Source organism: Panthera leo, chromosome A2, assembly GCF_018350215.1.
Source record: "Panthera leo isolate Ple1 chromosome A2, P.leo_Ple1_pat1.1, whole genome shotgun sequence".
NCBI classification, from domain to species: domain Eukaryota; kingdom Metazoa; phylum Chordata; class Mammalia; order Carnivora; family Felidae; genus Panthera; species Panthera leo.
In genome coordinates this window covers 8384915-8406981 of record NC_056680.1, presented here as the reverse complement: position 1 = coordinate 8406981, position 22067 = coordinate 8384915, and the positions used below count along the sequence as shown (strand labels likewise).

The following is a 22067-nucleotide window of genomic DNA, read 5'->3' as shown; positions in this document are numbered from 1 at the left end:
CAAAATTAAGAGAGAGCAAAAGAGAGTACAAGCTAGCCCCAGGCAGAGACCGTATCCTAGTTTCTGATCAAGGCTTGTAGTAATTCACACAGTGTCCTTTCTGCCACATTTTATTTGTTGCACAAAGTCCTGCTGAGGTTCAAAAGGAGGAGGATGGGAGTCTGCCTCTTGACGGGGAGTGGCAAGGTTGGAACTATTTCTGTAGCCATTTTTTGCAAATATAATCTGCCACGCCCAGTGCACAAATGCGAATTTTGGAGTTTCCCAAAACAATAGTTAACTTTCAGTACACAGTGCACAGATTTTTTCCCCCATTGTATTTTGTAGAAAATGCTGGTCATGACCTGTTGAATTGATTTCTTTACCTCAGTTTGAGGAACTTGCCACATAAATGTGCAGCTTGTCTTTTCTCTACCCTAACCCTTCACACAGTATGGTGTTGGTCCCAGTTAGGCTGTGTTTGGTCCCAGTTAGGCTAAATGCCTTACCTGCTAGTGTTCTACGTATGTTTTATTTAACGCCTTAATATACTGCTTACTGAATACCAGGCACCGTCCTCACTTATTCCTCGCGCCAACTCTTAAGTGGGCACTATCGTGACCCTCATCTTCCTGAGAAGGAAACTGAGGCACAAAGAGATGAAGTCATTTGCCCAAGGTAACAAAGCTAGTAAGTGGGATTCGAATCCGATAAATCTAGTTGCAGGCTCCATTTTGCTATGTAGCCTCTCAGGAAATTTACTTATTTATTATGTTTATTGTGAGTATCCCACGCACGCACTATAGAACGAAACGCAGTCCACCGCTTCGCCCCTAGAACCCCGCCCTGGCTGCAGTACGGTCTCTGCAGCTAAGGACTCATAAACAGCTTCATTATCAGCCAGGCGCTTTCCGACCTGCGCAGGCGCAACACGCAGAACTCCCGCAGGCACACACCCCCGCTCCCTGCGGCCCATTGGCCATTGTCTGAGACGGACGGAGGAGCTGGCGCAGGCGCACTGGGCCAGACCTGAAGCTAAGTCCCACCCATTCTCTGATGACTGACGTAAGATCAAGCTAATGGGAACAGGGCTCTCCGGGGACGGGGCGGGCAATGAGGGCAGTTAAATTTGCGCGGGATTGGTCCTGGCGTAGTCATGGCGGCCTTCCGCGACATGGAGGAGGTGAGCCAGGGGCTGCTGAGCCTGTTGGGCGCCAACCGCGCGGAGGCGCAGCAACGGCGGCTGCTGGGGCGCCATGAGCAGGTGGTGGAACGGCTGCTGGAGACGCAAGACAGCGCCGAACAACGGCTGCGAGGTCAGGGCTGGGGCCGGGGGCGGCCGGGACCCGGGCTCGTGTGATGGGAGGGGGCGGGAGGTCCGCCTTGACGAAACCCTCCCTCCTGGGCGCCCCCATCCCTCCCCTCTTCTCCCTTGGGCGCTGCCCGCTCTGGGCCTCAGTTTCCCCACCCGTGAAATGGACTTCAGGATGGCAGCCACCTCCCAGAGAGTTAGTGGTGAATATAGGAGCTGGCAGGAACTGGCAAATTCCGAGCGGTCCACGAGCAGGAGCTGGGGGACTCAAGGTTCGAACTGGGGCTCCGGAGTCAAAGCGCTGGGCTTTAATCCCAGCATCCCCACTTACTGAGGTTCAGCTGTTTTACTGAGCACCTGCTGTGTGCCAGGCATAGTGCCAGCCCCGGGTTGGAAGCAGAGAACAGAACAGACAATCCCTTAAAGGGTTGGTATGCTAGTGGTGGGGTGGTCAGGCGATGAACAAGAAAAATGGAGGGGCACCTGGGTGGCTCATTTGGTTTGGCATCTGACTTCGGCTCAGTTGGCCCTGGTCGTGAGTTCGAGCCCCCCATCGGGCTCTCCGCTGTCAGTGCAGAACCCCTTTGGATCCTCTGGCCCCCTGTCCCCGCCCCACCTCTCCCACTCAAAAATAAATAAACATTTTTTAAAAAGAAAGAAAGAAAAATAGATATGTCAGGAGATGGTGGGCTAGGAAACTAGGTTGTATACGAGGGAGGGGTGATGCTTTGGGATGAGTCAGCGAAAACTTTCTGAAAAGATGATATTTTAGCGGAAATCCAAGGAGGTTTGGGAGGGATCCAGGGCTATGGTGAGGATTAAATAAATTGGAGGGAGTGCAAGTTGGGGAGGGGCAGAGAGGGGGCGACAGAGGATCCAAAGCTCGCTCTGCTCCGCACGGACAGCAGCCAGCCCGATGCAGGGCTCAAACGATGCAGGGCTCAAACTCACGGACATTGAGATCGTGACCTGAGCCAAAGTCGGACGCTCAACCAATTGAGCCACCCAGGTGCCCCGAATTTCCTTCCTTTTTAGGGATGAATAATTCCATAGTCCGGACATACCTCATTTTTTTGTCCATTCCTCCACTGATGGACACTTGGGTTGCTTCCAGACCCTGGCTGTTGTAACTAATGCCACCATGAACAGGGTCTGGCTGTTGTAACTAATGCCACCATGAACACATGAACATGGGTGTACAAATACCTCTTTGGGTCCCTGCTTCCAGTTTTTGTATTTTCCCAGAAAATTTGTATTTTCTTTGTGTATTTTTCTATTTTGTATTTCCCATGCTAGATCACATGGCAGTTTGATATTTCGTTTTTTGAGAGACTCATCCAGTTTTCCATAGTGGTTTTGGTGCCAGGTTTTTGTTTTTCTTTTCTTTTTTTTTTTTTTTTTTTAAAGTCTTTTTACAGTTATGTTTTATGTGGCCGTGCTGTCTGGCTTGGGACTGAAATGATCTAGGAGCTAGGCAGGGGATGGCTTGGGGGTAGGGGGGAGAGTGTTCCTGGCAGAGGTAACTGCAAAGGCAAAGGTCGCCAGGTAGGAGTGAACTTGGACACCCAGGAGAAAGTGGAAGATGAGCTGTAGCCAGACCCTGTAGGCAGTGAACGCCCCCCAACCCCGGGAGTTTGGAGGTTGTTCTAAGTGTGATGGATGCCCCAGCCAGAGTCTTCTCCTTCTCTCCTCCTCCTCTCTCTCCTCCCCACTCCATTCACTCCCCCTCCATTGATTGGTTTGGGGAGAAGATCATTATTACCCTGCCTGCGTGGGCTTCAGCAGAATGAATGGATTTGGGGCCAGGGAGACAAGAGTCCGTGTTCCAGGGAGCCGGGACTTTGAGTTAAAGGGCTCCAGTTCAGATCCAGGCTTCAGAGCTACGTGCCTGTGGACAAGTCACTTTAATATCTTCAGGCTTCTGTCCTTCATCTCTCCATGGGGGCAGGGGTTAAGCCACCTCCCTCAGAGGGTTTTGAGAACATACTGAACAGGGGCTCCAGGGCTATCCTGCAGCACTCAGCACACGCTCAGGTAATGGTACTGTGTGACAGTGCCCCCGGGGAAGAGGGCACTCCCAGGGAAGAATCCAAGGAAACAAGGTTGTCTGTGGGGAGGGTGAGGGGAGAAGGGGCAGGAAGGCTGCAGAAGAAAGCCAGACCCTCGGCTATCCTAACAGGAAATCAGCAGGCACTGTTTAAAACAGACAAATCAAGAAATAGCAGCATAAGCAAATTATTTAGAAACACGAACGTCAATGCCAGAGAAAACAGTGATGATTTGGAAGTGGCTGCTTCAGAGGCGTCGGGAGGCTTGGGGAGGGGGGGCCCTGTGTGTGTTTAAATTTTCACAGCCATATACGTGTAATACCTTGATTAAAAATTAACTCAATGTAAGTTTGTAAACACTTAAACGCCTGCCTTTTGGGAAGTGTTTCCATCTGTGCCTTCCCTGAGTCGGCAGGTTCCTCCAGCTCTATGGGAAGGAACACGGTAACCTTGCTAGGGTGTTTTTGATCTTTCTGGATGTTTTGGTCAAAGCATGTTTATTCTGATTAGGCGCTGGCGATATACGGGGAGTGTAAGACGCAGTCCCCGGTTCGAGCGAGGAGGAGGAGGAGGAGGAGGAATGAACAATTCAGTGCCGCCGGGCCGTGGTGGAGGCGTGGCCGCGCCCTGGGAGGGAGAGCAGAGTGTCCAGCTGCCCCGGTTGTGTATTACCCAGCAGGTCTCGAAGGCTGGGTCTCCGAGCGCCCGAAGGGTGGGAGCATAAGGGCATCTCAGAGAGGACGGGCCGGTGGAGGCCGGGCCTGTGAAAAATGGGCGTGTTTGCAGAATGGTGAGGTGTCTTTGTGGCCAGAGGGGAGAGAAAAGTACAAGGTGGGTTGAAGAGCAGGAAGAAAGGAGGCTGTCAAGGAAGAAGAAGATGCTTTCACTCATTCGTTCCTTTGTGGGGTTTTGTGGAGGCTCCACATGTGTTTTGGTGAAATGGAAGCACTTTTGCAAGGTCTCGGTGGACCACCAGAACGTGGGCTTTTGGAAATAGGACCGATGGGTTGGGGAGCTGTAGACGGGGAAGTGAGGACGATCGCGGTGGAGGCCTCGGGCTCTTCTGGGGCAAGGCCAGACCCTGGAGAGACCTCCTCGAAGGGTCTCAGCCTTCTCTCTCCCGCCCCGCCCCGTAGAGATCCTGGCCGCAGAAGAAGAAGTGGCCCAGAGCCTTCTGGATGCGAAGGAGCGGGCGCACCGGGGGGGCGTCGAGTTGCAGCAGCTCGAAGCTGAGCTCCGGAAGGCCGGCGAGGAGGACACCCGTCTGAAGGCCAGCCTCCTATATCCTTGCTTGCGTGCGCGGACGGCCGGGCCTCGGGCTCACCGCCGGGGTGCCCGTTGGGTCGTGCTGGGAACCCAGCTCGGAGCCCTGGGCCCACGGCGGCCCCCCTTCCAGAGCGAGGTGACCTTAACTGCCTGCTTTACTCAGCTCACCAGAGAGCTGGAGGCGCTCAAGGAGACCGAGGCCAGTCTCGAGAGGCAGGAGAGAGAAGTTGACGAAGACACGACTGTCACCATCCCTTCGGCCGTGTAGGTCCCGCCAGTGCGTGCGGTGGTGCCTGCCCTGCGTGCACGTGGGTCGTCCCACGGCCCTGAGTTGGAGTCTACGCTGGGGTAACTTAATCTCTCTCTCTCTCTCTCTCATGTTCTCATACAGGTACGTGGCTCAGCTTTATCGCCAGATTAGTAAAATTGAGTGGGACTATGAGTGTGAGCCAGGGATGCTCAAAGGCAGTATCCTTTTGCAGAGAACGCGGAGCCCGGTGTGCTGCCGGCGGCCTTGTGAAGGGCTGGGCCGCAGTGGAAAAGTCTGGCAGGTCCTCAGAAATGAAGCGTAGATCACCATATGACCCGGCAGTCCCCCTTCTGGGTTGCACCCTTGTGTTCGTGACTGCGGTGGTCACAGTGGCCGAAAGGTGGAAGCACGCCAATTATCAGCAAAGCGCCAGATAAGCAAAATGTGGTATATCCGTGCAAGAAAATAGTATTCGGCCTTAAGACGGAAGGAGGGGCGCCTGGGTGGCTCAGTCTGTCGAGCAACCGACTCTTGATTCCAACCCAGGTCACGATCCCAGGGTCGTGGGATCGAGCCCCGTGTTGGACTCTGTGCTGAGCCTGGAGCCTGCTTAGGATTCTCTCTCCCTCTGCCCCTCTCCCTGCTTGTGCTCGCTCTCTATCACTGTCTCTAAAATTAAAAAAAAATGGGGGCGCCCGGGCGGCTCAGTCAGTTAAGTGTCAACTTCAGCTCAGGTCACGATCTCAGGTTCGTGGGCTCGAGCCCCACATCAGGTTCTGTGCTGACAGCTCAGAGCCTGGCCCCTGCTTCGGATCCTGTCTCCTTCTTTCTCTGCCCCTCCCCTGCTTGTGCTCTCTGTCTCTCTCAAAAATAAATAAATATTGGGGCGCCTGGGTGGCGCAGTCGGTTAAGCGTCCGACTTCAGCCAGGTCACGATCTCGCGGTCCGTGAGTTCGAGCCCCGCGTCAGGCTCTGGGCTGATGGCTCGGAGCCTGGAGCCTGTTTCCGATTCTGTGTCTCCCTCTCTCTCTGCCCCTCCCCCATTCATGCTCTGTCTCTCTCTGTCCCAAAAATAAAAAAAAAAAAAAAAAAAAAAAAAAATAATAAATAAATAAATATTAGAATTTTTCAATAAAATAAATTTAAATAAATTAGCTAAATTGAAATGAATTAGTTAAATTGAAATGAATAGATTCAATAATAAAGTAAACAATTAATAATAAGTAATATTAATAAATGAGTTACATTTACATTTCCTTCCTTTTTTTAAAAAAGGAAGGAAATTCTGGCCCATGCTCTAACATGCATGTATCTAGAAGACATGATGTTAAGTGAAATAAGCCAGACACAAAGAGCGAACTACTGTCTGATCCCACTTACAAGAGGGACGGGAAGTAGATGGCAGGTGCCAGGGGCTGGGGGAGGGGAGGGGAGGAGAGTCAGTGTTTAACGAGGACACGGTTTCGGGCTCTGGGAATGTTCTGGAGACGGACGGTGGGGAGGGCTGCACAACAACGTGTGTGCACCGAATGCCACTGAGCTGCACGCTTCACAACTGGCCAATGAGGTGCTTCGGATTCTGTGTCCACCTCGCTCTCTGCCCCTCCCCCGCCCGTGCTCCGTCTCTCTCCGGCTCAAAAATAAACATTAAAGAAAATAAAAAGGGGCGCCTGGGTGGCTCAGTCGGTTGAGCGGCCGACTTCGGCTCAGGTCATGATCTCACGGTTTGTGAGTTCGAGCCCCGCGTCGGGCTCTGTGCTGACGGCTCAGAGCCTGGAGCCTGCCTCGGATTCTGTGTCTCCCTCTCTCTCTTCCCCTCCCCTGTTCATGCTCTGTCTCTCAATTTAAGTTTATTTTTGAGAGAGAGCGAGCATGAGAGCGAGTCGGGGAGGGGCGGTGAGAGAGAAAATCCCAAGCAGGCTCTGCACTTTCAGAGCCTGACGTGGGGCTCGAACCCACAAACCGCAAGGTCATGACCTGAGCCGAAACCAAGAGTGGGATGCTTAAAACCCACTGAGCCACAGGCGCCCCTCAGTCTCTAAATATCTTTTTTCTTTTTAATTTTTTTTTTTTAATGTTTATTCTTGAGAGAGAAAGAGCGTGAGCAGGGGAGGGGCAGGGAGGGAGAGAGAGAGAGACACAGAATCGGAATCAGGCTCCAGGCCCTGAGCTGTCAGCACAGAGTCCGACGCGGGGCTCGAACTCATGAGCCATGAGATCATGACCTGAGCCGAAGCTGGGCACTGAACCGACTGAGACGCAGGCGCCCCTCGGTCTCTAAATACCTTCCAACTTCTTCACGGGGTCCCGGGGAGGGCTGCGTACATCAGGTTTCCTTACATCTCCCCCAGTTCATCACGGCCCCAGCGTCGCCCAGCCTGTCCAGCTGGACAGCACCCAGCTCTCCAAGAAGTTCATCAGCGACTATCTCTGGAACTTGGTAGACACGGACTGGTAGCCTGGAGCCTCAAGGACGCGTCCGCACACGGCACGAGTCAGTGTGGTGGGTGGTCGGTGCCTCAGCGGGGAGAGGAGCTGAAAATTAAATGTTTCTCCAGAGACGCGTTTTTGACCAGATTTCTTTTGGCCCCTGACCGCGGCCTCAGTGGCTGGACTGGCCCTGGCCAGGTAACCCTAGAGAACTAACTGGACTTCGGGCTGCTGCTTCACATCTGTGACGACACTGTGCGAATGGCGCCGCGGCATACGAGGACAGGTCCCAGGGCTCTGTCGCCTGGGATTCGCTCAGGGCCCATCCTCGAGTGCCACCGTGCGCCCGGAACCGTGCCGGGTGCCCAAGACACGGAGGGGACGAGGATCCCTTCGGCCGAGGAAGGAGTCAAGTCGGGGCGGATGCCACCCTTGAGCTAGAGAGGGTCAGGACTGCTACGGGACCCTGGCCGGGGAGGGGACAGAGACAGGGGCGACTTTTGTGCCAGGACCAGAAAGGACAAGGAGTCGATGAGGAAGAGATTCGGGGAGGGGGGTGGGTTGTGTATCGGAGCCCGCGGGCCGCCTCCCTGATCCTGGGCCCCCCTCCCCCCTAAGTAAGGGAGCCCTTGTAGCTTCCCGAGCAAAGCATTTCTCAGCCTCCCTTGCAGCTAAGTGCCGGCCAATGAAATATAAGTGGAAATGTGTGAGACTTCTAGAAGGATCCCTAAAAGGCAAGGGAATATACCCTTTCTTTCCCCTCCCCTCTCTTTTCTGGAATTGGAAGTGCTGACTGGAGCCCTGGCAGTCCCGTTGACACATGTGAGGAGGGATACAGTCCTCTAGGGGTGATGGGAGCCTGGTCCCCTGACGACGGTGGAACTGGGTATCAGCACCGGACTCTACGTGGGGGTGGGGGGGGACTAAATTACCTCGTGTGTGCCATTGTTACTTTTTTTATCACGGACAGCTAAAGGAAATCCTAACTGATGCAGCGCACGACCCAGGCCAGTCTGCGTTCACCTAGCCCCGATCCTCTGATTTGGGGTACCACTAAGAATGGGAAGCTCATGGGAGCTCCTGGGTGGCTCAGTCGGTTGAGCATCCAACTCTTCGTTTCGGCTCAAGTCGTGCTCCCAGGGTCGCAGGATCGAGCCCTGCATCGGATTCTGCACTGAGCATGGAGCCTACTTGATTCTCTCCCTCTGCCCCTCTCCCCTGTGCGTGCGCGCTCTCTGTCTGTCTGTCTGTCTCTCTCTCTCTCTCTCTCTCTCTCTCTCAAAACAAAATGTGAGGCCCCTGGGTGGCTCAGTCAGTTGAGCATCCAACTTCTGCTCGGGTCACGATCTCCAAGTTCATGAGTTCGAGCCCCGCGTCGGGCTCTGTGCTGACAGCTCAGAACCTGGACCCTGCTTCGGATTCTGCATCTCCCTCTCTCTCTGCCCCTCCTCTGCTCACATGTGCATGCACTCTCTCTCTCTCTCAAAAATAAACATTAAAAACATAAGCATTTACCAAAATTTATATATATATATATATATATATATATATATATATATATATATATAATTTATTATATAATATATATAAAGGAAGAGTGGGAAGCTGAGGGCCAGCCTGGCTGCCTGGTAGACAAGGGGAAGTAGGTTTTCCTTGAACCTCGCAGGCTGCCTTCTGGGTACAGCCTTGTCAGTAGGTTTTCCTGCACCTCCGTATCACTGAATTGTTTCTAGGAAGTGCAATGGTACAGTAAGTGTTGTTTTCATCAGGGAGGATGCGTTCTAGGCAGAGGGAACAGTAAGCAGTAAGTTCTAGCAGCATCTGAGCCCATCATGGGCACTAGAAAGAGTCCATTCAGGTCACCCTTGGAGGTTCTCGGGCAAGGATGCCTGCCTATTGGGCTGTAGGGAGAGGGACCGGTTCATTCGGTTCACAAAGATTCCCAGAACCTCAGAGGCCCTGCTTTCCTGCCAAGGGCTCGGCTTTACATGTTCAAGTAAACGTTCCTATAAGTCTTCCTGAGCGGTCTTCGTTTGCAAGATCGGTAGGGTCTTTTACGGTATGAAATGGGCACAGAGCCTCCTGTTTGTACCATCGGCCCCCAAAGGGCAGAAGACTTGAACTCAACCGGGGTTTTCCCACCTCGGCCCTAGTGACCTCAGGGCTAGTCATTCTGTGTGGTGCCGGCTGCCCTGGACATTCCGGGACATCCAGCAGCTTTCCGGTCCCCACCCCCTGATTGCCAGGAGGACTCCCCCCTCCTCCCCCCGCCCCCTCCATCACAACAAACGTGGAGCACGCACCAGGCAGCCCCCCAGCCCTGCGGCTTCAGCCAAGAACCGGCCAGTCGTCCACACTTGGTCGGCCGAGTAGCTGTTGCCACCTTGGTGGCCTTTCCTACTGACGCAGCTGGCCTCGGCCTGCTCACCTGCGCCCGGGCGGGGCGGGGGGGTGGGGGTGGAGGTGTTGCCAGGAGCACTGTCTGCCCGGGTGGGCCCCCGAGAGCATGCTAGAATAGACCCAGCCCAGCCGAGAGCCGGGGGGCAGGCAATGAGGCTTGCAGCCTCGCGGTTAATCAAACAAACCTGCAGCCCATCAAACCTTGGCCTGCCTGGGAGAGAAAGCAGGTGCAGCGGGGCGGGATGTTGTTACCGACCAGGCCTATCGGCGCCCCTGGCCCAGGCCCTAAAGCCCTCCGTGGGCCTCCTCTCCCTCTCTAAGCAATCGCTCTTCGTTCTGGGAGGGGGCCAAGGAGGTGTTGGCCTGCCTGGAGCTCAGTTTCTCCAAGAGGAAGAAGGTCCCTTCAGGGAGGCCGCACGAACCCAGGCTCGGAGCGGCTGTGTACGTCTGTCTCCCCAGGCAGCCCCAGGGACTGGCCGAAGGAGTGAGCAAGTGGGTAAGGAACGTGGCCTGGCGGGCGGGTTCAGGGAAGTGCCTGAGCTCACAGGGGCCTGGAGAGGCCCGGGCCCTCCGCATGCCTGGGCTCTGACTCACTGCCCAGCGCTGGCAGGAGGCCTGGGACAGCCAGCAGGACAGCCTCAGGCCCACAGCCTCCGGTCTGCACCCCTACCCCCGTCTCTGCCTGTTCTCCCTCCGAGAGCCGCCCAGGCAGTGGTGGTCACCAGCTCTTGAGTCCTGGAGGCCGGTGGCAGGCATGTCGGGTGCTGGGCCTAACCCAGTTGAGTTGGAAGCGAGATTCGGGTCCCCAGGACCAGGGAGTGGGGAGCCAGGTCACTGGTCTTGCGCCTTTAGAGCTGAGGCTTGGGGCGCCTGGGTGGCTCGGTTGGTTGGGCGTCTGACTTTGGCTCGGGTCATGATCTCACGGTTTGTGGGTTCGAGCCCCGCATCGAGCTCTGTGCTGACAGCCCGGAGCCTGCCTCCGGTTCTGTATCTCCCTCTCTCTCTGCCCCTCCCCTGTTTGCACTCTGTCTCTCGCTGTCTTTCAAAAATGAATAAACCTTAAAAAAAAAAAAAAATACTGCTGAGGCTTGACCCCCTTCCCCCTCCTGCACCCAACCCCCCAGGGCCAGCACGGGCCCCGCACCAGCACAAACCAGTAAGGAATATTTATCTTACAGATGGCGAAACAGGCATGGCATGGTCCAGTCACTTGCCCAAAGTCACCCGTGGAGCCTGAACCCCCCACAGTGGGGCTGTCGGGTCCATGGGAGAGCATCTTGGCTTTTCAGATGAGAAGCAGCCTCTGGGGTGGTTGCCCCTTATTCAAGGTTGAAAGAGGCCAAGCAAGGACTGGGACTCATGTCTGTGTTGGTGGAGCCGGGAGGCCAGAGTTCTAAGTCACTAGTGATAGGTGGCGGTGTGTCACATACCGGAATGCCCAGCTGACCTGGCTTGTAATTGGTTTCCGGGGAGAACAGCCAGCTCGCTGAGTGCGAGCTAAGGCGGTAAAGCCCTAAGGCTGGCTGCCCTCGAGGGTCCCCACCCGGCATCGGCAGGCCTTGGTCGCCATGGGCAGGTCGGCCCACCCAGGGTCCCCCATGCCCCATCCTGGTGTGAGCTATGGTCAGACCTGTTCCTAGTTTATAGATCAACGGGGTGGGCGAGTGCGTGTGCCCAGGGAACAGGTGTCCAAGGCTGTATTTGAACCTCGGTTGTTGGATGTGAAGCCGTGATCTGATCTTTCTGGACTGGCTGGGGACCATCTGGGAAGACTGGCTGCAGGGCGTCGTCATGGCAATCCTTGGGGTCTTGGGGACACTGTGTGTGGCCCTCATTGGGCCTGGGTGGTCCCAAGCTCCCGGCAGCCTGTCCAATTGACTCAGAAATGTGGACTGGGCGTCTGTGACCTGCCGGGCCCCCCATCAGGGAGCCACACTCCAGTGGCGGCCAGGACTTACGGTGTCACGGAGGAGAAAACCGAGGCACAGAGAGGTCAAGTTATTTGTATATGTTTTCACAGCCAATGAATGGTAGAGCCAGGGTTTGAACTGGATCCAGAGTTTGTGTACTTCAACTTTCAGTTCGCGATACTGTTGCTCTGGGGAGGCTCTGTAGGAGGCCCTGGTGAGGCGGTGTCATTGGAGCCCAGACCTGAGCCCCCCCGGGGGACAAAAGTGTGGAGACAGTGATCCGGGCAGAGGGAACAAGTGCAAAAAGAACTGGGGGAACGGGGAGGCCCGAACATTGAGGCAGGGGCTCGGTCGATCGCATGGGGTTGGGAGAAGGGAGCGGTTGCTTGATCATGCAGGGCCTGCAGTCCACAGTAAGAGCTGGAGAGACTCTTCAGGTTCCAGGCAGGACCCCAGAGTCGGGGCTCAGGAAAAGGGAGCCTGACGACAGCCTCTTAACACAGGCCACCCTGCAGTAGCCCAGCGTCTCTAGGGGGCTAGTCTTGCTGTCGGCCCCAAGCTCCCCGCTCCATCTCCATCCGGCGCGGCGTGGGAGCAGAGGCTGGGGGAAGCAGAGCAGCTGGGCCTTGGGAGGGCGGGGCTCGGGTGGGAGGGAGCCCCTCCACCCAGGGCAGGAAGCAGAGCTGAAACCTGAACTGCCTGGAGGGGAGGCTGGGTAGGAGCCAGGAGTCCCAGGGGCGGCCCCGCCTCCAACCCCTCCACCCCACTCGGCTGCCCTGCTGGGCAGGGTGGATGATGTGACCGGGGCTCGCCACAGTCGGAGCCCTCGGCCTCTCCTTCATCCCTACATCCGGGAATTCACTTCCTGGGGCAGGGAACGGGGCACTGACTCCCACGGCGGGGGAGGCTGCAGGGGGAGGGCAGCCCTCCCCTCTCCCCTCTCCCCTCTCCCCCATGGACCTGGGCTCAGCCCCGCAGGCTCCAGCCTGACTCACCACAGGCAGCTGTGGTTTGGGCTGGGGGGGGGGGGGGCAGCAGAGGACACGGGTTGGGGTATAAGCTTAGCTGAGCAGCTTCCTCCCACCCCCGACCCTGTCCTGGTCAGAGCTACTGAGCGCCCAGAGCCGGGAGGACAGGACGGCCAGCCCCCTCTACCCTGTGCTGGGGTTGACCACCCCCAGCTGCAGAAGGCGTCTCGCCCCTGCAGACCCCGCACCCCGGTGGCACTGAGCCCGCAGACCAGGGAGCTGGCACCAGGGCAGTCTTACTTGGGGCCTTCCAACGGGGGACCCCGTTCTGAGCGCAGGGAATCCGTCCCCCCGTCGCCCCCCCCCCCCCCCCCGGCTCCTCGCAGCCAGTAGGGAGAGGCGAGCGTGGCATCTGGGTCCCCCCTCCCCGACCCCCGAGCGCGGTGACCCGAACCTCCCCTTTCCCATCTGTAAAATGGGCGCTTGATACTGTCCTCTCCTCAGAGGGCCACACCAAGGAGCATGTCCCCACAAGAAGGGTGTGCTCTTGTCGTGAGGCTCTGAGTCCCACGTGCCTGTGCCACATTCGGCGATGCGGTGGGAGCCCCCGGGAAGGATTTTAGTCACTGGTCCTGTTTCAACAGAAAACGGCTGGCCTGAGCCAGACACCAGAAACTGCCATCACCTCTGGCCACTCTCACGTGTGCCCTTGGCCGGGGACCCCCACCCCCCACCCCCCGCTGCATCCTCGGGCCACCTCCACGCCCCTTCCGTTCGCCAAGCCATGTATGTTCATTTGTCCCGTTTGCCACGCGGCTGAGCATGAACTCAGTCAATCAACCAATTATCGACCGTCCGTGTGCGGCCCCGACGCTTCCTGTGCGGTCTGTTCAGTTTTCACCCCCAGAGGCATTTTGGAACCTTCCCAAGACAAAAGGCGGAAGGAAGGAAGGAAGTGCCACCCTGTGGACACAGAAAAGATAACAGTCCCTGCCGCTCCCGGTGTCCTGCAGGCATGCGCAGAGCCCCCTACACGGCCCGAGCCTGGGAGGTGGGGGGTTAGCATTGACCCCAGTTTCAACTGGGGAAACTGAGGCTCTAATGGGCCCAAGGTCACCCGTCTCCACCTAGGTGGCCCGACCCAGGGTGTTCTCCTTCCCGGCTCAACTGGGTCGCCTGCTCCCAGCCCGTTCCTGCCTGCCTTCCCTTTGCCCTGTGAGACAGGGAACCCCGATCCCGAGGCCCTGCTGAGTTCAGCCAGTGGGGGGCGCTGGTGGGAGAGGGCGCCGGGAGGAGGGGAGACGCCGACTCCCTTTTTCTGCCGTAGACAGCGTCTCCTGGGACGCTCCCACCAGCTTCCCTGCTGGGTTCCAGTAACACCAGCCCCACCTTACACTGTTGCTCATTTCTGGCTATCTCATTGTTCTCCTGTTTGGTCTTTATTTTTAAATTTTAGAGAGAGCTCAAGAGCGCTAGTGGGGTAGAGGGGCAGAGAGAGAGAGAGAGAGAGAGAGAGAGAGAATCTTAAGCAGGCTCCGTGCTCAGCATGGAGCCTGACATGGGGCTCGATCCCACCACCCTGGGATCGTGACCTGAGCTGAAATCAAGAGTCAGAGGCTCAACTGACTGAGCCGCCCAGGCGCCCTCCCAATTCCATCTTCAAAAAAACAATGATCGTTTAGTATTATTTTAAATGGCGTCCCAATACATATAAACATCAAATTTGCCATCGTACCCCTGTTTAAGTGTCCAATTCAGGGGCATCAAGTATGTTACCATGGCTGGCATCCCCACCATGCGTCTCCAGAACTTTCAGCTCTTCTCAAGCTCTGTCCCCATGAGACACTAACTCCCCAGCCCCTGGCTCCCACCATCTACTTCCTGTCTCTACGGATGGGACTCCTCTAGGGACCTGGACCGGAACCCTGATCGCGCGAGGTGGCCTGTCATTACGGTTTGCCCCATTTGATCTGTTATACTTGGTTCCCGGGATTAAGTTCCATCCATTGACCTGCTGTGCTCCTGACTGTACCCCAGCTGCTACGTCTAGACTGTGGTTTGACTTGCGATGTTCAGGGACAGGGACCCTACCTGCCTCCGGGTCCAGACGCCAGGAAAGCCTGGGTGCACGAGAGAATGGGGGTGCGTGTACCTGGACGCCCACAGCTCTAGCCAGATGTCGCCACAGTGGAATTTGAGGGCAGATTCGCCGGAACTCACGATTATTTGGATTTGTGTTATGAAATCTCTTGCTTTACATCTTTTTAAATTTTTAAAAATATTTCTGAGAGAGAGCATGAGTGGGGGTTAGAACAGAGAGAGAAGGAGACACAGAATCCGAAACAGGCTCCAGGCTCTGAGCTGTCAGCACGGGGCCTGACGCGGGGCTTGAACTCACAGACCGTGAGATCATGACCTGAGCTGAAGTCAGAGGCTTAAGGGATTGAGCCGCCCGCCCCCTCTTGGTTTGTATCTTAGCAACTAATTAGGTGGTGTTTAGCCTTTGTCTCCTCCTGTAAGAAAACTTACACCAAACCACCCCCGGAGCCCACGGGTGTGAAGGGAAGCTTCCTTCCAAATCACTCGTGTTGATTGAGCGAAGTGCGAAGGTCTCGGCCCGGACACTCTTCCCCTCGTTTGTGCTTCTGGATTCAGCTCAAATGTCACCTCCTGAGAGAATCCTTCCCCGGACTCCCCCCTAAAGGAATCTTCTCCCTGCCAGTCACTTCTCTCTCCCTGTTGCCCTGTTTAACATCCTTCCAAACTAATGTCGTCGTCAGCCTCCATTTCCCCTTCTAAGCTGTCAGCTCCTTGAGGGCAGACTCTTCTTTGCCACTGCAGTGGATAAAATAAAAAGGCCCTCGCCTGTATCACAGCCGCCCAGTAGATGTAGTTCAGTGGGACGAGCGTGCAGACTTAGCAAAAAATCCTAACTCGGGGAAGCGCCCCGGAGCCCGCAGCCTGTCCCGAGCTCTCGGGAATGTTCCCTTTCCAGAACCGCCTCCTGGGAAAGTCCGGCCCATGTCCAGATGGAGGAGCCCAGACAAGGAGGGGAAAAAGAGCATTCCAGGAGGAGCCAAGCGGTTCGTTTAAGAAATTTAATCGATCACAGTAAGACATTCAGGCTATAAAAACGTTCTATACAGTGGTTGTAAAAAGCGGTACCCATCCCCCAAAACAACCCGACACAGACCCATTTCTCCTGAAGGGCTTCGCGCGAAGCCCGCACGAATCATCTTTGTACAAAAGTTAAGAGGCGTCTCAGAGACAACTTCCCCCAATGCAGAGCCCCCAGAGGGGTCACAGATGCAGCAACCAGGGTTTGCAAAAATAAATAGATCTCTGTTTCATATATATAAGTGATAAATGTCTAATGAATATACAAAGTGCAAACGTAACAAAAAGCGCCCCCCCCGCCCCCGCATCTGTACAGCAGTTTATTTACATGCTTCCGAAGGAGAAAAGGCTTTCACAGTTTCCTGCAGAGTAGGACGCAGTGCTTAGTGGTCATGCAGTGAACGTGGACACTCCCTGGACGACTTTAGGCAGGAATCCACAAGAGGCTCGCACTTCTTTCTTTGGTCGTGAGTGTGACATGTGTGATAGGATCAGAAAGTTTGGTTTCCGAAGTCCCATAAAAATGGCCAAGGGGCATCCAGGGGATGCCTTGCAGGGCTAAAGCGAACCGTCTTCTGGGGGGGAAATTACCGGCCCAGGGGCATCTGCACGGAAGCGGCCACACGAGCCGGAGAGTCGTGATTGTGACTTTGACGTGCTGGGGGGGCGGGGGAGGGAGGCCCCAGACAGCAGGCCCATCCGCACGGACCCCTCCCACCCGGAACAGAAACCAGTGCAAAATAGTAAGAACGTCGACTTGACGCAGGATACGGCCCCGAACGAAAAAAGTGCAAGGGGACCTGGAAGGAGCTGGGGTCCAGACAGCCACACCCAGAGCGACGGGTGCTCTTAGAGGTTGGCGGCCGCTGCCTTCGCGCCTCGGGTAACGGGTAGCTCAGGCACTTAATAAATATTAAGGACGATCGGTGGCTCGGGCTCTCTCTGGGAGCTGTCACGGTTTCGGGGAATGGAGGGGGGGGCCTCAGTGCCCCCCCCCCCCCCCCCCCCCCCGGGATGCTGCACTTGGCCGGAGCCACGGCGACGCCAGAGTCCTGGCGTCAAGGGAGGGCACGAACCTCGCTGGGGAAACCCTAGTTTGATCCAGATCTGGGGGGAGCAGAGCAAAAGCTAACTCTGGCCGTCCAGCAAGGCAGGGGTGAACGCACTTACTCCTGAGTTTGGGGGCTCGGGCTAGAGAGGCGGGGGTCCGGCAGCTACCCAGGACCTCGGGGGTAGTGCCTGCTCTCGCGGTTCAAAGCCATGTACCGCCTCTCCCCGTGCTCCTCCGTCAGTGCGTCGGGAGGCGGGGGGAGAAGTGAGCGGTCCCTGGAGGGGACAGAGATGTCCTCCCAGCTCCTTTGGCCTGCTCTTCTCCGCTATTCCTAGAGAAAGAAAAAAAGAAAGAAAGAAAAAAAACCCAACCCCAACCCGTTGCGTGTGCGGCGTCGGAAGCCCGTTCTGCCTCCCAGAAGAATAAATATATAAAACAAAGCTCTGGCAGGCAGGCCAAGCGGCTGCCGGCGCTGAGGCTGTGGCCACCAACAGTGCTTTCGGTCACTTCTTTCTTTGCAGGGACCAGGAGGAAGGGTGTGGCGCGGGTCAAGGGTCCTGGGAGAAAGTGTTCTTCCTGCCCGCGTCGGGCAGCAGGTTCCGGGGAAGCACGGGACTCGAGGCGGCGGCTCAGGCCACATCGTCCTCCAGGCTGACCATCTGTCTCTGTCAACAGAAAGATAAACGCCGGAAGCGATCAGTCCCACACTCGGTAAACATGGCAAGAGGCCACCTACGCCTCGCTCCCTCCCGGCCCCACCCCGCGGCCAGCCCGGCCCATCGCGGGCCTGAACCAGCACCCCGGGTTCCACCCTGGGCTCTGGGCTCCCGACCTGGGGCTCGGTCTTTCCTCCCACAGCCAGGGGAGGGCGCCTGTGAGCCCTGAGCCGGGTCAAGTCCCTCCTCTGCTCAGAACCCTTCCTGGCTCCTACCTTCTAAGAGCAAAGCCAGAATCCTCCCCGTGGCCCACAAGGCCCTGCTCCGTCTGCCATGGTCCCTGTCACTCGGCTCCTCCCTCGACAGCCCCCAAGCCCCCCGCTCCGGCCACCTCTGCGTTCCTCAAGCACACCAGCCTGCTCGAGGGCTGTCCCTGCACAGGGAGACCTGCCCCAGCCGCCTTATCTAAAATCGCACTCCCTCCCTCCCTCCCAGCCCCCACTGGCTTTCTTGTTTTCTTTCCTCCCCCGATCCCCTGTCCCCCTGCCGGTCCCCCACCACGGGAGCATCCCGGAGGACCTCACAGCCTTGCAGGGAGGAAGGGGGCCTCCGGGGCGGCGCAGGGCACCCACCGAAGGGTAGGTGTAGCCGTCCTGGCTGCAGCAGATGTGGACCTCGTCCTCCGTGGTCTTCTGGTACACGGGGTTGTCAAAGTTGATGCTGTTGATGCTTTTCAGCCGCCAGTTCTTCCAGAGAAGGAAGGTCCCGAAGCCCAGGAGGATGAGCAGCACTGCAGGGCGAGGTGGCCAGCCCGGTCAGCAGGTGGCCCCAGAGCCCTACGTCCCCAAGTGATGCCGCCTGCAAACTCCCGGCTTCGGACTTCTATAGGGTTTTTTTGTTCCAATTTCAAGCCATACTTGTCCACTGCGGGGTCGGGGGGGTGGGGTGGGGGTGGGGAACCTATCCATACACATGACCAATCTCCAACTCGAAGCCTGCTGTGACTGGCTCGCCCCGGAAATACCCGACCGCAGTCGATTCTTCCAGGTGCTTCTGAGTCACCACACACAGGGCTCTTTCAGAAATGGGACTGTTCTCTATGGACACGGCCAAACTCATTCTCTTCTCCCATCTGGGTGCTCTCTGCCTCGTTTATGAGGGGACCCCCGGGTGGTGCGCCCTGCCCCTCCCAGATCCAGGGGACAGCCAAGGGCTCACCCAGCCCAGGTTTGTAAAAACAAACAAAAAACAAACAAAAACCCTGGCCACTGCCCCGGGCGTGGGACAGCCTCAGGCTCTGCTGGGAGGACACAGGGTGGGGGCCTTGTTCGGGAGGCAAGGGTCCCACTGCCACCTGTCAACTCAGAGCCAGACGGCCACTGGGCACTAAAGTGCAGGTCCTGTGAGTGGGCTGGGGGTGGGGAAGGGACACCTCAGAAGGATTTCCTTAGAAAAGGAAAATTAGGTGTGATGCTAACGGAGTTACGATGGACAGGGATGGGGGGGTGTAGAACCCCTCAAACTCCCCCTACAAGAGCACCGTTTGCCAGGAGGCGCCCCTCTGGTGGCGGGAGGCCTTCCCTGCGACCCAGCAGCGGGGACAGCTGCGGCCCCACGGCCCAGAAGCGGCCTTACAGCAGGCGCTCGACCGGATTTGTTGAGTGAATGGAGCTACAAAGGGGGCCGCAGTGATGAACAGGGCACGTGGGGGGGGGGGGGGGGGCGCCCCCATCCTGGGCGTACGGGTGGACCGGACCGGCTGGCTGGGCAGGGCGGTCCTCCGGCAGGGAGCCGGGAAGTGGGGCGGGCCCGATGGGCTTACCGATGGGGAGGATGACGTACAGGGCCCCCACGCTCCTCGGTCTCTCCTCGTCTCCTCTGCTGGCAGCATCGCCCAGGGCTGCTCGGGAGAGGGGAGAAAGTGAGGTTCGGATTCACAGCGAGGGCCACGGAAAACGCGGCAGGTGTGCGGCCGCCGACACGCGCGAGAAAAACGCCTGGTGCTGCTCGGCGTCCTTAAAAGCTCAAAGCGACTCGGAGGGACTCCCGGGTTTGGGAGGCACCACGCTGGGGCCTTATTCATTAGCAGACACGGTTATGGAGCGGATTTAAGAGGGCCCTTCAGCCAGGTGTTACGAGGCTCTGGGAAAGGGGCCAACGGTCTGGGAGGCAAAAGCCTGCAGGTACGTTCTCAACAGTTGGTGAGGTCGCTGGTGGAATTTCTCACCCTGGGTCTGCATTTGATGGAAATGAGACCGTTCTGGGTGGGGCAGCGGCCACCACGTGACTCCATACCGTGCAGCAACCCCAGTGCCTGGCTTGGATCGCGCCGAAGCGCCCTAGTCCTGTCTCAACTGTCCCCAGTTAATAAATATTGGGGGAGACCTCGTTACGCAACCATGAATGTGCACCTGAGCCCTGTAAGGGCCCCGTGCAAATCAAAGTTTAAAGTCCTTCAAGCAGGCAAACAGGCTGGGAAGACTGAAAGACCACACCTGGGCCACATGTAGTAGGTCACCAGTTAAAGTCAACCCCACCTGGGTGCATGGACTTTCTACTTTGACATCGGCTCAGATTTAAGAAAACTTTTAACAAAAATAACTTAAGGTGGGGTGCCCGGGTGGCTCAGTCGGTTAAGCATCCGACTCTTGATCTCGGCTCAGGTCATGGCCTCATGGTTCATGAGACTGAGCACAGAGCCTGCCTGGGATTCTCTCTCCTTCTCTCTTTGCACCTCCCCCTCCCTCAAAGTAAATAAATAAATAAACGTTAAAATAAATAAATAAGGCGGCAGCAAGATCTTTGAGAAGTTTTTCCCTTAAAAGGACTCATTCACCAAAATCGAGACGCCCTAGACGGGCCTGTCTGTGAAATGGGTTTTCGAGCAGGGGCACCCCCAAGCAAAAAGGTTTCCCGGCCTCCCTTGACCACAGCAGTCCCCGCTTTACCTTGTTTATGGTTGCACAGGGGCTTTAGCTACTCTGAGTGGGGGAAAATGTCTGAAACTTGCTGATGCCTCCCTTTTTTTTCTGGCCAAAAAAAAGTCTAGGGGCTCCATTTTCTCTAGCTGATCGAACTCCGGGACAGGGGCCCTCTGGTGGCCAAAGAGATGAATGGCAAGTCTTCCACTGATTTCACTGAGAGCCCAGCTCTGACCTTGAGACTGGTAGGGTGAGGACAACGAGGCACTACCCACAAGCAAAAACTTAGAGCCTCCCCCTGCCTCTCACCAAAAAGACTTTAGTAATCAAGTAACATCCTAATGTGTGTGGTGTTTTTTGGTTTTTGTTTAATAAAAATTAAGGCCGAGATCCCATGACAAAGGATCACATTTTTAGGAAGACAGGATCTGACTCTACACTTGCCTCTTTGAGACCCTGGCTCTGATCAAACTATATTTACAAAACCAAGTGTTTGGCCCATGGCCCACAGTTTGGTGATTTTTTTTTTTTTTTTTTTTTAATGTAGTTGGGCACCTGGGTGGCTCAGTCGGTTAAGCATCTGATTTTGGCTCAGGTCAGGATCTCACGGTTTGTGGGTTCAAGCCCCCCATTGGGCCCTCTGTTGTCAGCTCAGAGCCTGCTTTGGATCCTCTGTCCCTCTCTCTGCCCCTCCCCTGCTCATTCTCTCTCTCTCTCCCAAAAATAAACATTAAAGAGGCACCTGGGTGGCCCAGTAGGTTAAGCATCGGATTTTGGCTCAGGTCATGATCTCACAGTTCACAGGTTCAAGCCCTGCATTCAGGTTCTGTGCTGACAGCTCAGAGCCTGGAGCCTGCTTCCAATTTTGTGTCTCCCTCTCTCTCTGCCACTCCCCTGCTCATGCTCTGTCACGAGTGCGCTCGCTCGCTCTCTCGAAAATAAACAGTAAAAAAATACTAAAAAAAAATAATGTAGTAAAATATTAAGTGCTGGGCTTTTGGTACGCCCTCAGATGGTGCCCAAGGGAGTGCCTCACCGCCTCACCCTGGCCCTGTTGGGCAAGTGCCTGAAAACAGGTCATCAAAGGGGCCTCGATAATGTTTCAGGTCCCTGTGCCTGGAGGCCTCTGGGATAAGCCGCCACCACGCACCCAAAGCCTTCACACGCCTTAGGGGGGGTTGGCGGGCACTGTTATCAGCCCCATTTAACAGAGAGGGGAACGGAGGCTTCCGCGAGGCACAGGCCAGGTCAGAAAGTGCAGGGGCGAAAGCTAAGCCCACTCCATCCCTTCACCAAGATTCCCTTGGCCCATCGAGATGCCCGAGCTGTTAAACCAGGGCCCAGGGTAGTCCCGACGTCTACCTTGGTGGGACACTGTCACCGTCTCAGGCGTGGTGAACTCAGGGCTGGCCACGGACCACGGGCCGGCTGTGTGCTTTGGCTCCGCGGTTGGGGGGCGCACTGTCGTCCTCACGGCTGTGGAGCGCACCGTTGGCCTGACCGTGACCGTGGAGGTCGCCCGGGGGGTCACGACAGGTTCGGGCTCTGAAAGAAGAAACATTTCCTGAGTGCCCCGCGGTCCAAGTGCCCCTCTGATAACCGTGCTGCTCGTGACAACGGAGAGGAAGTGCGTGCCGTTGGCCACATAGAAAATCAACGTAGTGAAAATTGAAACCCGCTAATAACGGTGTTGTTACTCCATCATTGGTTGTACTCCAAACGGGAGATTCACGAGTGTTACAGACACAAGGGTGGCGGA

The 22067-nt window shown here is 56.4% G+C and overlaps 2 protein-coding genes across 10 annotated transcripts in view; one reads left to right on the top strand and one right to left on the bottom strand.

The window, feature by feature from the left end:
• The first annotated feature begins 1090 nt into the window (after positions 1–1090).
• SPC24 (SPC24 component of NDC80 kinetochore complex) lies at positions 1091–7416 on the top strand. Of its 2 annotated transcripts, none has more exons than XM_042927430.1 (5): positions 1091–1295; positions 4476–4620; positions 4765–4869; positions 4997–5073; positions 7207–7416. In XM_042927430.1, exons 1-5 carry the CDS (start codon positions 1136–1138, stop codon positions 7311–7313), a joined length of 594 nt encoding a protein of 197 aa, XP_042783364.1. In that variant the 5' UTR covers positions 1091–1135; the 3' UTR covers positions 7314–7416. The 2 variants fall into 2 exon arrangements, with proteins under 2 accessions (XP_042783364.1, XP_042783365.1); XM_042927431.1 differs by lacking the exon at positions 1091–1295 and adding an exon at positions 1302–1563.
• Positions 7417–15647: 8231 nt separating this feature from the next.
• LDLR (low density lipoprotein receptor) overlaps positions 15648–22067 on the bottom strand; it is a 39509-nt gene continuing 33089 nt past the window's right edge. For all 8 annotated transcript variants that reach the window (XM_042928459.1, XM_042928463.1, XM_042928460.1 and 5 more), the window contains 4 exons: positions 21671–21853; positions 19210–19287; positions 18020–18177; positions 15648–17396 (listed from right to left, as the gene is read on the bottom strand). In XM_042928459.1, coding sequence (XP_042784393.1) covers positions 17361–17396; positions 18020–18177; positions 19210–19287; positions 21671–21853 — 455 coding nt within the window. In that variant the 3' untranslated portion in view covers positions 15648–17360. The remainder of the gene's footprint in view (positions 17397–18019; positions 18178–19209; positions 19288–21670; positions 21854–22067) is intronic.

What these genes read in the sequence shown, in the direction of transcription:
- SPC24 (XM_042927430.1), top strand. Translation starts at nt 1,136, where the DNA reads ATGGCGGCCTTCCGCGACATGGAGGAGGTGAGCCAGGGGCTGCTGAGC. An exon ending in CGCCGAACAACGGCTGCGAG is followed by an intron (nt 1,296 to 4,475) that starts GTCAGGGCTGGG and finishes CCCGCCCCGTAG; the next exon opens with AGATCCTGGCCGCAGAAGAA. An exon ending in CGTCTGAAGGCCAGCCTCCT is followed by an intron (nt 4,621 to 4,764) that starts ATATCCTTGCTT and finishes TGCCTGCTTTAC; the next exon opens with TCAGCTCACCAGAGAGCTGG.